Source organism: Phaseolus vulgaris, unplaced genomic scaffold (assembly GCF_000499845.2).
Source record: "Phaseolus vulgaris cultivar G19833 unplaced genomic scaffold, P. vulgaris v2.0 scaffold_17, whole genome shotgun sequence".
NCBI classification, from domain to species: domain Eukaryota; kingdom Viridiplantae; phylum Streptophyta; class Magnoliopsida; order Fabales; family Fabaceae; genus Phaseolus; species Phaseolus vulgaris.
This window is the reverse complement of record NW_027174086.1, coordinates 1-17,477: the sequence shown is the minus strand read 5'-3', so window position 1 is coordinate 17,477 and position 17,477 is coordinate 1. Positions and strand designations below refer to the sequence as shown.

At 35.0% G+C, this 17,477-nt stretch overlaps 1 protein-coding gene across 2 annotated transcripts; it reads right to left on the bottom strand.

The window, feature by feature from the left end:
* Nucleotides 1-738: 738 nt before the first annotated feature.
* LOC137817141 (probable arabinosyltransferase ARAD1) lies at nt 739-3,365 on the bottom strand. Of its 2 annotated transcripts, none has more exons than XM_068620382.1 (4): nt 2,673-3,365; nt 1,948-2,244; nt 1,587-1,682; nt 739-1,426 (listed from the first exon to the last, which is right to left on the bottom strand). In XM_068620382.1, exons 1-4 carry the CDS (start codon nt 3,138-3,140, stop codon nt 1,004-1,006), a joined length of 1,284 nt encoding a protein of 427 aa, XP_068476483.1. In that variant the 5' UTR covers nt 3,141-3,365; the 3' UTR covers nt 739-1,003. The 2 variants fall into 2 exon arrangements, with proteins under 2 accessions (XP_068476483.1, XP_068476482.1); XM_068620381.1 differs by having other exon boundaries at nt 2,661-3,361.
* Nucleotides 3,366-17,477: the final 14,112 nt, after the last annotated feature.

Genomic DNA, 17,477 nt, shown 5'->3' with positions numbered 1-17,477 from the left:
GTGTTGGCAGGGACACATGAGATTCAAAGAAAAAGTTAAAGGGGTTGGCAGGGGCACATTTCGGATTTTTTTATCAGAACAAATCAAGGAAAATATTTTTCTGGACATAATTATCTAGAACTACTATTTTATATATATATATATATATATATATATATATATATATATATATATATATATATATATATATATATATCCGGAACACAATAACACAATTTCGTTAAGGGTATAAGAGTAGTTTTACATGTATATGTTGAGTGTTAATCACAAATGATATGGTGCTGGAAGAATCTGCCTAAGATGAAAGGTTAATATTGAGAGTAATTGGGATTTCACTTATTATGGCCCATAAATATGAGTTGTTAAAATAAGATAAGAAGGTTCATATTCAGAGTAATTGATGTCAGTTACTCTTTTGAGTGAATGAATCATCACTCTTATCTACAACTTAAATGGTATATTTAACCAAATAGTTAGCTCCATATTTCTTATATAAGTGAAAATGTAGGTGTCTTATGAATAGAACTTTTTCCTTATAGTGCAACCTTTTTTTTAACAAGTACATGGGAAACGGAAATTAAATTATAACCAAATTATGAAAGTAAATGAATATATTAATTTTAGGATTAGCTAGAGTTCTTTAGCATGAATGGCGATGTACAAATTAAGTAACTGAACTATAGAATGACAATGAGAAAATCGAAATCCCCTTCTTCTGTTGCACACCTACAAAGTCCATTTTCTATCGAAACGAAACGACCCAGAAGAGATTAAACATTTTCGAATGAGGAAGTGGTAATATTCATGAACATCAGGCTCCAAGTTGGATGAGACAAATGTCCACCAAATTAGAAGCTAAGACCAAAAAAAATCACATTAAAACTTATACAAAAATCTCAATTTCAAAATGCTGAGATAAGAGGAAGTATTAATGTTATTCCTCCCTTTAGGGATTGTCACTGTAACTGAAGAATGTACAAGATTAACACCAAAGCTCCAGAAATCATTTCCTCTGCCACCAATCTGGGACTTTTAACCTCCGGCTTCTATGAACAGAAAGGCTGACCCCTGGAATTTTGTGCTTGACCTGTCTCCACAGCATACTCACAGCATCTTCTCTTTTAGGAGGGTACTGGAATTCATAATGTTGGGAGATGTTTTTGAGTTGCTTCCACATTTCAGTCCATTTCTGTTTTGGAAATTTACGAAGTTGATCGACCATGTAGCCAGGCTGTAATGCCTCTTTGAAAGAGAAGAAAATCGAGAACTGGGAGTACTCAATCTCATCCTCAAATGGGAGTTCAATTTGATCACTAACAATGACAGGGACACAGTGACTCACAATGGCATCAAAAAGCCTACAAGATGACGGTGTGTCTCCCGCTGGATGCAAACAGAACTTCGATGAACGCATCCCTTTAGATGACTGTTGTATAAGAAGCAGTGGTTAAAGGAACACAGCAGTTAATGATTTTTGCATGATAAAATAAAACACATACAATTGTAAAATTGATCTTTTAAACAGTCAACCACAAATTATCCAACTAAAATTAAGCAAAGATCAATTACACAACTACACTGCATACCAATTTTATATTTTCTTCTGTAGCAACACTTCGCTCATAGTGAACATCATCATAACCAGACAGTATCTTTGCTAGTTTAACACGAACAATCCCTTCCTGCAAACATCACAGACACCAGAAAATCAATATTCATGGAATTTAAAGGAAAAAGCTACACTAAAGTGGGATTGTTTTTAGAGTGAGCAAGGACAGGTGTATCAACCTTTGAATTTTAGTGTTTTATGATCACAATGTGCTTTAAATTAAACCAAGGGTATGGATATGGCCTGACTTGCCCACTTTAAAGACAAACGTACTTTACAGGAACCTTGCCCCATTAAGAAATACATTACTCCTTCAACTAACTCTCAGTTAGACATACATCCTTCCTGTAAGTCCTCCCTCGGAAGAAAAGCAGCGTGGAGCGAGACTCATACGGATCTTGAGGCTCGTCTACTGTAAGAGAGTCCACAACATGCACATATGGGGACACCACATCTTTGTTCAAATTAGACATGTGCCTAGGGTAGCGACCAAAATCCACAACAACCTGAATAGAATCATTCAACTGATCTCGTAGGAACCTAAAGGCATTGGGGTGTGTGACAGGAAATACATGGTCTCTACCTCCAGACCTCTGCCAGTATTTGGATTTCTTTAACAATTCCATTAAATCAACCTGACACCAGAAACAAGCACTGTTTAATATCAAAAGCAGAGGTTTGTAACACATTAGCTATGACGCACAGAAACAGGTACAACACCCAACATTTCTAAAAATAATATAGTCCATTGCCCATAGGAGAATAGTATAAATAAATAATATAGTCACGTTTTCCAATTTACACTCATTCTCCTCCTGCAAGTAAAATTCTCAGACACTGAAAATATTTCATTCGGATACTACTCTTCCTAAACTAGTGCTGAACAGTAACATTCATCAAATTCTTATGATTTTCAGCACTAATGTCGTTTGACAATAACCTGTACAGTGAATCTTCAAGTGACCATACTAATCGCATTACGCTAAAACGAAATTAACTCCCATCAAATTGCATTGGAGCGATTCACAAATCAACTACGAAGAGAAGAAACCAGGCGAAGCACCTGCAATTGGCGATCAATCTCCGTGGCGGGATCCTTCATGGTGTGGCCGTGCGTGTTGAAACTGAGAGAAGAGAAGAACGGCACGAAGAAGGCGTTGGCGAGTTCCGGATCCGAAACCCTAACCACTTCTCTGCCCTCGACGCCGTGGATGAGCGACCCCATCATCCAGTACTCCACGCTGTGCTGCTTCTTCAGCCCCCAGTTCTCGGGCCACCGCGGCCAGTCCTCCACGGTGACAGGTGTCTCCGACGTGTTGCGGCGGTCAATCATGCCGACGTTGAAGCGGCGAGGGAGATCGTACATGAAGACCCGAAGAGACGGATCAAGTGCACACGCAGCGGGTACAACCGCGGATAACTTGAAGTGAGGGAAGAAATAAGATCGAATGTCGAGGTTGCCTATGAAAATTGTGTACGAAAGAAGGAGGAGAAGCACGAAAATGAATGTAAGAAGCACCTTCCCGTACATTGTGTTCTTCTTCTTCTTCTTCTTTTCTTTTTTACGAATATTTTCGGCTCTAATGCTATCTTCTTCTGCTATTGCTGCTTCTGTTACGAGTTCCTTTCTTCTTCTTTTCTGCTATCAGTTGCAGTGTTCATCTTCAATGTACTTCAGATAATTATGGACACCACAAAGATGCATTTCTTTCGGACTCAGCTTATGTCGTTTTGGTAATTTTCCTCAATATTATTGGAATGGAAATAAACAGTAATTACCCTTTTATAAAACGTAAAGAGAAGTTATAGTATTTAATATATAATTATTATAACTTTCTTCTTGTGGAAAGTGAAGAGATATTTTATATTGATTATTTATAAACATTATTTTCTTGTGTAAAACTATACCATCTTCAATTAAAAATTATAGTTATTTGTTCATTTGGAATATGAGTGTTTATTAAATCACACAACCCAAAAGGAAATCTGAACTTAATTAGATTAACTTTAACTTAGTTCAATTAATCTTTTTTATTGATTAAGCAATGAGTTGTATATATTACAGTTACACTCAATCCTATTGACTTTATCAAAATCATTAACTAATATTAATATAAAATATCATTATTATTTAATTTACTTTATTATTCCATTAATTAAATGTGTATTTTTTAAATATTAAAATTTTAAATGATATAATTTATTTAAAAGAATTAAAACAAGATATTTTAAATTACGAACTTTAATAAAAAAAAAATCAAAATCTATAACCTAATACATTCAACCTCGATAAAAAATTTAAAAAAAAGTTGGATTGAATTAGGCTAATAAACAAATTATAAACACCTTGTACTCCAATCTAAACCTTGTACTCGAGTCCAAAATTATTTTATAGAGTCAAACTTTTGCAAACCCAACTCAAAATCTTAGCTTATACGCTACACTTAAATAAATTAGGTATATTCATATTAAAAGTTATTTCGTACTTAATATAGATTGTCTAGTGTGTTATTTTGTGTAAACGATTTTACCTTTCAAATCATCTAATTTTTTCACAGTTTAATTTTTAGATTGTTTAATTTTGTTAATCTTATTAGATTGTGATGTGTCTACGTTGTTCTTATCAAAACGTATGGTATATTCGCACAAATTAGATCGTCTTAATGATTAATTTATTACGAGTCTATTTTATTGTTTTATTTTAACGTTTAATAATAATAAAAAATTCAATATGTTTTTTTTTTTCTATCACTAGTTTCATTTTCACTTTGTCTTATTTCTTGGTTCTTCGTTACTCCTATATGCATTCTATAAATTATGCATCTGCGTCTTGGAAGAATGGATTGAGTCCATGTTGATATTAAATTTTATATTTATTTTCCATAAACAAAATTAAGTATTATAAAATTGAAATATTTTTTTTAAATGAATACCTGATCAATTAGAACTTTAGTGAGGGAGATATTGTCCAATATACTTTTCAAAAAAAAAATATGTAATGTAACCTCTAAATATGTTAAAGTTAAAAAAAAATGATAACATCTACATAAGGGTTATTAAAATACTTACCATTTGTCATGAGAGTCTAACGTTATCTGAGTTATTATAAAATAATATTTAAAACTTAAAAAGTTGGAAATTTTCCTAGTTACAATTATTACAATATTTACCATTGACTATGAAAAAATTGCATGTGCACTTTCGTAATGTTGTATTCACAAATCACGATCCGATAAATCTGACCTTTAATACAAAAAAAATAATGCACTGTGGTTGTTTTAAATATCGTATTAATTAGGGTGACTCTCACTCGGATTGATAAAAAAAAAGTTATTAAATTATTATTTCAATTAAATAAAAATTAAATATGGTACTAACGATTAAATTTGACACACAAAATAGCTTAAAAGGATACCTTTGTATGTATGATTTTTCTGCAAATTCTGATTAAATTTCAGTCCAATTGAAACAACTTTCATTAAATATTCTGCAAAAGAAAATATAACAGATGAAGGAATTTGCACTTTTTGAGACCAGATATTTCTTCATAATTTTTATCTTTAAAGATCAAATTTTGCTTCATTCGAAATTGTACTTGTTTTTGTATGTCAATATAGTCTCACATCGTTCAGGAGTCGAGGCCAAGGGGAGTTTATATACTCCCTTCACCCTTCGAGGCGCTTTTTCAGAACAAAACCGTGACGGAACATCAACCTCCAAAACAGACAATACATCGGATGCGGTGATTGACCCTAGTGATGCTGCCCAACAGACTTGAGGTCGGAACAATACTATTACTTTCTAAAGATATATTTATAGACATTTGCACTATACTAAATATTCAATTAAATATTTGTTGTCGGATATCAAGTCGATTTCAATGGTAATAGAAGTGAGTTTTTAAGAGTGTTTGAGTTATTTGAATTTGTAGGTGGCTAATACCCAATATCGCAAGAATGTATTAATATTCTCAATATTTTTCAGTACTAGGTAGTACACAAGTCCTTTAAGCTCGGTAATCGATTTTAAGGTAATTGGGCTTTTATTTTGAACTCAACTTTGGTGATATCATTTGGCTAAGCTTGTGAAAGTGAGTCATATTTTTAGCACTAGTCATAAGTCAAGCATTGTGACCATCCTCCTAGCTCGATGGTCTCAGTTTATATAGCTCGATCGTCCGAGTTTATTATGATGCAATTAAAGAGGTAAATATTGTAATGAAATAGTAATAATGACATGTCTTAACGAGGGGAACAAAACCCCATGAACATTAATTATGAGTTTTTATTTCAAATGATGAGTTATGACGTTTCTCCTCAAAGTTGCCCTAAAGAGACAAGTTGTCCTAGGTGGACATGATGCTTCATTTTTTGTGTTTGTCTCTTTCGACATGATGTTTTGAATGTTTAGGGTTTGAGTGAAGCGTTTTTTCCAAAAACATACAAAAATCAAACATGAGCCATTACAATGTCTTCTTTTGCTTGCTTCGCTTCTTTTGGTATATGTGATTTGTTTTCGTTCCTCCTCCAATGCTTTTGTTCTTCTTCCTTTCATGCATTTGCTCATCCTTTCTTGTTTAGGTATGTTTCAATGTCTACTTCCCTTGCTTCATCTTCTTATAGTCCTATTTCTTCCACCAAGAATAACCCTCTTGTGAGCAGAGAGGTTGTTCCCATCAAATAAGGTTCCTCAACAAGTCATGCTCACTCATTCTCGTTGAAGGGGATGTCTTGGGGGAAATGTTTCCTCACACAATGATTGTGGTTGAGGCCATCCCTACCGTGCCAATGGCAATTGTCATGGTGGCAGTTGCCGCTACACTAGGGAGGAACAAGGTTGTCATAATTCCAAGGAGAAAAGTCTCATCCCAAGATGTTGGGGAGGTCACTGGGCCAAGCTTGGCTAAGAGAGCGAGGAAGGATAAGTTCCTTCTTCAATCCCGAGTACTCTTGGGTACTCAATGAGGTCACCTCATATGCCTCTGAGTTCACCTCGAAGAGTAAGGTGGAGGGGTTTGTATCATACTTTAGCATGTGCTCTAATGTGATGGTTGATGACTTTTAACGGCAAGTGCACCGCGTTTATCAGAAGTAATAATTGTCCTTAAGGACGGATATCGATCCTATAAGGATCAGTGAATTATCGAGTACAATATTCCCTAAATATAACTACATAACAATAGAGATTTTGAAGTGATTGTGTTGACACTGATCAATAAGAAAACAAACAAAGAATTAGTTGCTTCAATTGGAAAAATAGGGATTAGGTTCCATCTCTCCCACTCTCATGTATTTTGATTAGCATGTTAATATTGAGTTATTTGATTGAAATTGATATCCGTAGAAAATTCATTTATATTGATCCCTCGCATATAAAATCCTTAAGAATGTTTCCTAAATATCGATCTCTTGCATATTTATAAAAACAACTTAGAATCACACTCAGGCATTAATGACAATTAACATTTCAAGTCAATTACTAACACTCAAATATGTTAAGTATTGTTGTTTAGGTATAAACCCTAAAAATACCTTCCGGTCAGATTTAAGATTCTCAATTTGCCACGAAAAGTTAAAAGTAAAATAACAATATCAATAATCAATCAAGAATTGAATATTAATATATAAGATATCACCTCAATACATAAGATTTTGAGCATTGAGCATATTACTCTCAATCCCAAAGGGTAGAATTAGCCACGCATACTTCTGGCACCGTCCATTCTCCCAATTGGGTCACAATTCACTCTATGGTGTTTTCCTTTCAATCTGGCACACCAGGGTTGAACCTCTAGCCCGCTATTTATCCTAATTTTCTAGGGTTAGGTGGCTTCTTGTGTCGCGCTAATGGGCTAAGTGATAAAACATAAAAAAGGCTCAATCTTTCTCTGTATCTTTTTCCATCTGGGACCTTTTAGCTTTCTCTTTTTAGCTCAAATTATTTTCCTTTACTCCAAATCTTCAATCCTCCCTAAAAATCTGCAATTAACATCAAATTTGGGAATAAAATGCTCTTATTCAAATAAAGCTCATAAAAAAATGTAAAAAGGTATAAATTCATAAATTAGGGATTATTTTATATGTAAATTAGCAATAAATCCTCATAAGTGACTATATTTTAATATGAAATATTACTGAAATTAGACACTTATCACTCTCCCCAACTTAGAATCTTGTTTGTCCTCAAGCAAAGTAAATGAATATATTTGAATTTAAATATCAAATAGCTTAATTCACTAAACAACATATCAAATTAAAAACCTATGATGCTTCCAAATTCAAATATAGAAAAATATAGACACAATCAACTTCTAGGATCAAATCAAAACAAATAAATGACAATTCATCAAGGAATATCTTCTCATATGCTCACAGGTAAATGTTTCTCTCTATTTTCACTGAATCATAACAAATCACAGTTGCTTTTCATTTCATCTTCAAATCACAAACATATTAGAAACATGAATCTAGAGGTCTTTTTCAAAGTTGTAATGAGGTTGGACATCCAAAAAAATATTGGTTTTTCTTAGATAACAAAATGCACATCTTAAAGAAGAAGAACATACCTACAATTCAATTATAGAGAACATATATGTTATCTAATTACCACTTTCTTTCGATGTCACATTTTCCCTCATTTTTCTTTCTGACTTTTCATGATTTTCAAGATGAATTTTTTTTCTCTCTTTCTTTTCTATTTCTTTTTTCTTCTTTTGTTTCTTTTTTTTTCAATAATAGGAAAAGATTCTTCCTATTTTCAACTTTTTGAGCTTTCATAATCAGAACGAACCATTCCCTTTTCTATATGTATGTATTGCATCTACGTTTTCCTTCCTTAGACATTCTAAAGGGTAGAAAATTATATCATTAAAGGTTAAGGTGAAATATTATCAAAAAAAATTCTTGACCCAAAGGGGATATATAAAAAAATGGAATTCTAACAATATACAATTTGACTATTTGGCCCTGGGCTCCTAGTTAACACAACAAATTCCTCAATCATCTTCATGCTCTTTTATGATATACCAAAAATAAAAATTAAGCAACCACAATTGTCAATTCATCACTAAAATTCTCAAAATTGTTTAAGGTTCACACACTCACTTGGTTTAATTGTTAAGCTGAGTTGGCAGTTTTCACAAAATAAATCTGTTAAGTTCAAAACTGAATCTGTTGTTTTCTTAACTGCTTTTCAACTGTTTTTTTTAAAAGAAGTTAGAAACTGTTTTCTATATAAAGAAATGTCTCTCTCACATGATGAAGTGCTGAGGAATTACGCTCTTGACAGAGATCAAACAATTTCCATGTGAGAAGAAGGATTGAAAGAGTTTTTGAAAGGTTTCCAAAGAGATTTTCAAGTGTGCTTGTTCTAGGAAACCTTGAATCTTGGTGAAGGTGCTGGTGCAGTTTCTGCAGCAAATTGAACTACTGGTTTTGAGTTCTTGCATCTTCTTTTCAGGTGTAATCTTTCCTTTATTCTGTTTTGTAAAGGTGTAAGTGTTAGTCACTCCTTGATAGGGTTTCTTGGAGTGCAAGGTGTGCTGAAATAGGGTTTTTCAGCATTGTGTGTGGTGTTCTTGTAGTGTTCAAGAACTGCTGGTTTTGTAAGTGATTGGCACTGTTTTTTAGTGAATTCCACCTTGGGGTAAGGTGAGACTGGATGTAGCTCTGTATGAGTGAACCAGTATAAAAACGTGTGTATCTTGCATTCTCATCCCTGCACTTTTTTCTGTTTTTGCTTAATTCTGTCAAGAACTAAATCTGTTCTTTTTAAATTGAATCTGTTAATTCTGGGTTAAGTGAAAACTGTTCTTCCTGTCTTGTTAAAGTTTTCTGATCATAAACAAGGTTGCTGCATATAATGGCTTAAGTGAATTGTGAACAAACTGACCATTCATTAAAACCTGTGAAAGGATCTTTTTTCTTGAAATCTCGTGTTGTGTAATTTTGGTTGATCTCTAAGCATAGCTATATCTTTTATCCTCACAAAAATAAGCTGATCTGGTTCTGTTCTGATTCTCTGTTGATCACAATTTTACAGTGAACAATATTCAAATTGTGCCAATACTGCTCTGAAAAATCAATCTGTTTCATGTAAAAACAATCTGTTCTTTTTGCCTCTGGAATACTGAAAAATTGTGTGTTCTTGCGAAAATTTTATAAGCTCAATTCAACCCTCCCCTCTTGAACTTAGACACTAATAGACCCAACAATTGGTATCAAGAGCTAGGGCTTGTATTTTGCTCAAGTGTGTGTATGATGTCTGAGTTTAAAATGCCTTTTGCTGAAGGTGCATCTATTAATAGACCTCCTATGTTTGGTGGTGTTAACTATGCTTTCTGGAAAATCAGGATGAAGATCTTTATGGAATCTATTGACATGGGAATCTGGGATGCAGTGGTCAGTGGACCTTTTATACCTATGCAGGTTGTCAAAGATGAGACAATAAAGAAGCCTTGGTCTGAATGGAGTGAAACCGAGAAGAAGAAGGCCCAATATGACTCCTTAGCCAAGAATATCATCACCTCTGCACTGAATATGGATGAGTTCTTTAGAGTCTCTCAATGTAACTCAGCAAAGGAGATGTGGGATGTACTAGAGGTGACTCATGAAGGAACTGATGATGTGAAACGGGCAAGGAAGCACTCACTCATTCAGGAGTATGAGCTGTTCAGAATGCAATCTGAAGAAAGTATTACAGATGTGCAGAAACGATTTACACACATTGTAAATCACCTCATTGGCCTTGGTAAATTCTTTGATAAGGAAGAGCTCAACATAAAGGTATTAAAATGTCTTGATAGGAGCTGGCAGCCTAAGGTAACAGCAATCTCAGAATCCAGAGATTTATCCAAGATCTCCACTGCTGCACTTTTTGGAAAGCTGATAGAACATGAAATTGAGCTGAAAAGATTGAAAGAACAAGAAACAGTGGAAAAGAAGGCCAAAGGAATTGCTCTGAAAACTACCATAGAACATGATGCAAGTGAGGAAGAAGGTGATCCAGAACATGATGAGACTGTGAGTCTGCTCACCAGGAAATTCAGCAGATTTCTTAGAAAGAAAAACCGTGACAGAACTCAGCAGAGAAAGAGGTATTCCAAACAACCTATTGATTCAAATTCTTCCAATTACACATGTTTTGGATGTGGTAAACCAGGTCATATAAAAGCTGATTGTCCAAACAATCAAAGTAAAGAAAAATCAGCAAGCAAGAGGAATGACAAAGGGAAAGGTAGAAGAGCATATATCTCATGGGAAGATAATGATGTATCCTCATCTAGTGATTCTTCAACTGAAAGTGAAAAAAGCAAATCTTTGCTTCATGGTGAATGATGAGGGATCCAACTCTGACTCAGTAAGTAATTTCTCCACTGATTCTGAAAACTATGATCAACTGCTATTAGCCTTTAGGGAAACACATGATGAAGCAAACAGGTTGGCTGTTATGTGCAACAGATTAAATAAAGTAAATAAGGTACTTGAACCAAAGGTTAAAACTCTTGAAGAAGAACTGCACAAAGCTAAAACTAAATTAATTAGTCTTGAATTGACATGTTTGCATGCATCAATTAAAACTTGTGATAATTGCAAAAAGCTGGAAAAACAGGTTGAGTATTTGTTTGAAAACACTTTCAAATTTCACTAAGGGAAGAGAAAATCTTGAAACATTATTAGGTTCACAGAATGCTGTTTTCAATAAAAATGGTTTAGGATTTAATCCTGGAATGAAAGGTAATGTGAAAAAGCTGTCCAGTTTCTTTGTTCCTTCCAAAACAGGTTTTTCCTCTTTTAGTAATTCAAAAACAATGCATACTGCAACATGTTTTTATTGTATGAAATCTGGTCATGTATCTAGAACATGTAAGGCTAGGAAATATTTTGTTCCTAAAGGTTTAGCCAAATGGCTTCCTAAGGAAAGGTGTTAATCATGCTGGACCCTAGACTAAAAGGGTACCATATGTGCTAAATCTGTTTTGTTGCAGAAAAACAGCAGGAGAAACCAGTGGTATCTAGACAGTGGCTGCTCAAAGCACATGACTGGTGATGTGACTCAGTTCATAAATCTGAAACTCAAAGCTGAAGGGCATGTCACATATGGAGACAACAATAGAGGAAAAATTCTTGGAAGAGGAGATGTTGGTACTAAAGACTCAACTACAATTGAGAATGTCCTATATGTTGAAGGGCTAAAACATAGTCTTCTAAGCATTAGCCAGCTGTGTGACAAGGGATACAAGGTCAATTTCGAAGCAAATACTTGTACAATTTCAAATGAAAATTCTGGTAAGGTGCTGTTCACTGGAAAAAGGGTAAACAACATTTATCTCCTAGACATTATAAAGAGCTGTTCTGAAAATGAGTGTTTGCTATCTAAAAATGATGAGTCATGGCTGTGGCATAGGAGACTAGCTCACATTCACACAAATCACTTGAACAAGCTAAAATCTAAGGAACTTGTTTTTGGCTTACCAAACATAAAGTTTCAAAATAACAGATTGTGTGATGCCTGTGTAAAGGGAAAACAGATTAGAACTTCCTTTAAATCAAAAGATATGGTTTCTTCAAATAAAGCTTTGGATGTTTTGCATATGGATTTGTTTGGACCATCTAGGACTGCTAGCTTAGCTGGAAATTACTATGCTTTGGTGATTGTTGATGACTTTTCAAGATATACATGGACCTTGTTTCTTGCTTCTAAAAATGATGCATATAAAGCCTTTAAGAAACTTGCTAAGGTTCTGCATAATGAGAATGAAAATAGGATAAAACAGATTCGTAGTGATCATGGGGGGAATTTCAAAATGCAAAGTTTGATAAATATTGTGAAAAACATGGGATCATACATAGTTATTCTGCTCCTAGGACACCCCAACAAAATGGTGTTGTTGAAAGAAAGAATAGATCACTAGAGAGTTAGCTAGGACTATGCTAAATGAATCTGGTTTACCTAAATATTTTTTGGGCTGATGCTGTATATACTGCTTCTTATGTGCTTAACAGAACATTGATTAGACCAATCCTTAAGAAAACTCCCTATGAATTGTGTAAAGGAAGGAAGCCTAGCATTAGTCATCTTAGGGTGTTTGGCTGCAATGTTTTGTTTTAAATAATGGTAAGGATAATCTAGGGAAGTTTGATCCTAAATCAGATGAAGGAATACATATTGGTTATGCTATAAATGGTCATGCTTATAGAGTATATAACAAAAGATTGCTTGCTGTTGAAGAATCTATACATGTTGTGTTTGATGAAACAGATTTTTCTGTGCCCAAATCTGTTGTGGATGAACCTGGTATGGATGATTTAAGAACAATTATGCAACAGAATCAATCCAGTGAGCTTGATGCTACTAATCCAAATTCTGTCAAAGAATCTACTGTGAATGCAGGACTACCTAAAGAATGGAAGACTCCAAGGGATCTCACTCTTGACAATGTGATTGGTAAAATTGAGAAAGGAGTCTCAACAAGGAATTCACTCAATAACTTCTGCAGAACAGTAGCTTTTGTGTCTCAGATTGAACCTAAAAGCCTGGAAGAAGCACTGCAAGACAGCAATTGGATAACAGCAATGCAGGAAGAGCTGAACCAGTTTGAATACAATGAAGTGTGGACTTTGGTTCCAAGGAAGCATGAGATGAACATCATAGGAACCAAGTGGGTGTACAGGAACAAGATGGATGAACATGGAGCTATCACTAGAAATAAAGCAAGACTGGTTGCTAAAGGGTATAACCAAGAAGAAGGTATTGACTTTGGTGAAACCTATGCACCAGTAGCACGTCTTGAAGCTGTCAGACTTCTTCTAGCATTTTCCAGCATACAAGGCTTCAAGCTATTTCAAATGGGATGTCAAGAGTGCATTTCTAAATGGCTACATCAATGAAGAAGTGTTTGTATCTCAGCCTCCAGGATTTGAAGATCACAAGAATCCAGAACATGTGTTCAGGCCTAAGAAAGCCTTATATGGATTAAAGCAAGCACCTAGGCAATGTATGAAAGGCTAAGTGAATTTCTGCTGTCTCAAGGTTATAGCCGTGGCAATTCAGATAAAACTCTCTTTCTAAAGAAGAAAAGTGAAGATATCATACTTGTGCAAGTCTATGTAGATGATATTATCTTTGGATCCACAAATGAAGAATGTGTGAAGACTTTGTGAAACCATGAAAAGTGAGTTTGAGATGTCAATGTTAGGGGAAATGAATTTCTCCTTGGTCTACAAGTTAAGCAACTCAAGGATGGGATTTTCATAAGCCAAGAAAATACTGCAAGGAACTACTCAAGAAGTTTGATATGGACCAATGCAAAGCAATCAGCACTCCTATTTCAACAATTGTTCAGCTGGATCAAGATTCTGCAGGAAAATCAGTGGATCAAACAATATAGGGGTTTAATTGGTTCCTATTATATCTAACTGCCAGCAGGCCTGACATTATGTTTGCTGTATGTCTATGTGCTAGATATCAATCTGATCCAAAGGAATCACACTACAATGCAGCAAAGAGAATTCTGAAATATTTGCAAGGATCTAAGGATGTTGGATTGTGGTATCCTAACAAGGTATCTTGAATTTGATTGGTTTTTCAGATTCTGATTTTGCAGGTTGCAAAGTTGATAGGAAGAGCACAAGTGGGACTTGTCACATGCTTGGATCAAGTCTAATCTCTTGGCATTGCAAGAAGCAAGCTTGTGTTGCTCTCTCCACAGCAGAAGCAGAATACATAGCTGCTGGAAGTTGTTGTGCTCAAACCTTATGGCTAAGGCAGCAGCTAAGTGATTTTGGTATTCTGTTAAATAACATACCTATAAAGTGTGATAATACAAGTGCCATAAATTGTCTAAGAATCCTGTCATGCATTCTAGAACTAAACATATTGAAATTAGACATCACTTTTTAAGAGAACATATAGCTAATGGAACATGTGATATACAATTCATTGGTACTGAATTTCAATTAGCTGATCTATTCACTAAACCACTTGCTAAAGACAGGTTTCACTTTCTTTTAAATGAATTGGGTATATTAGCTTGAATTGTCCTCTGCAGTGAAAATTTCAATCTGTTGTTTTATGTTTTAACATGTTTCGTTCCCTGTTTCAGAAATCACAGCTGTGACTAGGAAAGAGAAAGATTTATTTTTCTCTCTCTCACTTTATTGTTGACTGCTTTTACGGTTATTGACCAGCAGATCCATGCAAATTATGTGTGGGTATCCTAACTAATTGGATTTTGTGTAGATGCAACAGATTTGATGTACCAAAATCAGGTTCCAAGATATTCTACGTGAATCCACACCTGAACCTGCTGCACCATTGGAATAAAATCTGCAGCATATCTGTGGGATTTGATTTTTCTTCAAAATTCATTATTTCCAAAATCTGATTACATTGCCCTGATTAAAATTTGTGCTTTTCAATTTTGGTTTAATAATTCTATATAAACCTAGCTCATCAGTTCTTTCTCACACTTTCTCATTTGTGCTATAAGCTGTCCAGTTCACACTTGCTTCACCACAGGTTTCGTTTCTGTTCTGAGTAATAATCTGTTGTTTTCTTCTAGAATTGTATGTTAATTGATGCAGGAAAAACAGATTAAGCATGGCATCCTCTCACACAGAAGAAGAAATCCAAGAGCAATCCAGCAGCCAAGGCATTCTGGAGAAATGGTTTGCTGGAGATTCTGAAGCAATGACAATACATCATGAGACAAGCAGGAAGCAAGTCAATGCACCCAAAGTGCTGGAATTTTCCTGGCTGAGAGAAGAAAATCTGACTGAAGCAAAACCTTGCTCAAGCATCAAAAGCTGAAGAACTTTCTAGAGATGACTGGAAATGTATATCCAGATTTGGTGAAAGTTTTCTACAGCAACTTGGTTCAAGATGGCAAAAATCTGGTCTCCCATGTGAAAGGTGTGAAGCTGAAGATTACAAGGGAAATATGGCAATGTGGGAGGAATCAAATATTCTGGAATGAAGGTAAGCAAAGGGAACACTGCTGGAATCCAGGGATTCAACAAGATGCATTTTACAGAAGTTGTGTGAGGAATCCTGCTGAACCAGTGGCTAGATTTCATGCTGGAAATCTAATCATTCCAAGACTCCTTGCTCTACATCATTGCTTGGCAGCTTACTCCAAGAGGAAGTAATCATGCAACTCTCCATGAGGAAGATACTGTATACTGCATCATGAATCAACTCAAGGTAAATTGGGTAAGTACTATGGTGGAGCATATGCTCAAATCACAAGGTTACCAGACTATCGCTTTCCATATGCAATTTTGTGTCAAAGCTAATTGATTACTTTGAAGTTGACACTACAAATGAAAGAAATGACACAATTAAGGCAGCAAGTGAGATAGAACTCCACTCTCCTCAAGATGGGATTTCAAAAGGAAGATGATAGCTGGATATTCAGAAGGAATGCTGCAAACAGAGCTGAAAATGAAGCTGCTCCAGAAATGAAGAAGAAGAAAATGCTGATGGAGTGCAAACATGGAATCACCAGTACACTCTGCTGGACATGAGGATATTGCTGCTACAAGCCAAAATGCAATGGTTGCATATGAGGCACCTGAATACAGAGGTGAACCTCTGTCTATGTTTGAAAGACAAGTGCTAAGCAGGCTGGACACACTCACATATGAGCAGAAAGCACACTATGAGATGACCTACGCCAGGTTTCAACACTTGGATGATCAACTTGAAGGAGTTCAAGTGCAGCTAGCTGAGCTTTATTACAACAACAAGTGATCCTATTTCTAAGTCTTTATCTTTTATATGTTGTTGAGCAATTTGGAATTAATCTGTACTGTTTCGTTTCTGCACTGGTTTTTAGTTGTTTTGTGATTTGTAATGAACCTCTATGGTTTATTGGTTTTATTTGAACTGTTATGTATGGCTATTATTGTTTCTGTGGTATTTTGTGCTCCCATTCTGTTTGATGAATCCAAAGGGGGAGAAGAATAGCCTAGAGAACAGCCTAAGAATAGCCTGGTACAGGTTCTGCAGATGATATTCACAGTGGCTGCTGATATGATTCAGATGTTAAATCTGCAGGTATATCATTTCTAAATCTGTTGTTCTGCTTTAACACCTGTTTTTTGTATATGGTTCTGTACAGATTTGGTCATGATCTTCTTCAAAGCTGTGCAAAGCAAAGGGAATTTGTCTCCATCAAACAGGGGGAGATTGTTGAAGCTGGAGGAAGCTTCTTCCCTACCAAGGCTTGATGTGTGTTTGATGAAGAAAATGGCTTGAGTGCTTTGAAGATTGTAATAGGTTTTTAGATTCATTGTAATTAGGCTTGTAAGTGTGTATGATTGCCTTTTGCTGTGTAACCTATCCTAGATGCCTAACCAAGTCTAGATCAAGCACATGATGTGGTTAAATGGTTTTTGAAAAGCCTTTTGAAATGTTTTTAACAGTTTTAAAACAGTACACAAATAAATCTGTTTTATGGAGAAAGAATCTGTTTATTTCTTCTCTGTTAAAAAGGCTTTCGTTAAATAGTTTTTGAAAAGCTTTTTAAAATGGTTTTAACAGTTTTAAAACAGTACACAAATAAATCTGTTTTATGGAGAAAGAATCTGTTTATTTCTTCTCTGTTAAAAGGCTTTTCTAAATTTCTGTTAAGGCACCAAGGGAAAGCTCAGTTCGTTATTTCAGTTAAGCTGAGCTGGCCTGTGGTTATACTTTAATCTGTTTTACTGTGAAAGAACAGGTTTATTCCTTGGTTGTGAAAGGTTTTTCACAAGTTAGTTAGGGCTCCAAAGGTACCACTCAGACAGTTATTTCTGTTAAGCTGAGTTGGCAGTTTTCACAAAATAAATCTGTTAAGTTCAAAACTGAATCTGTTGTTTTCTTAACT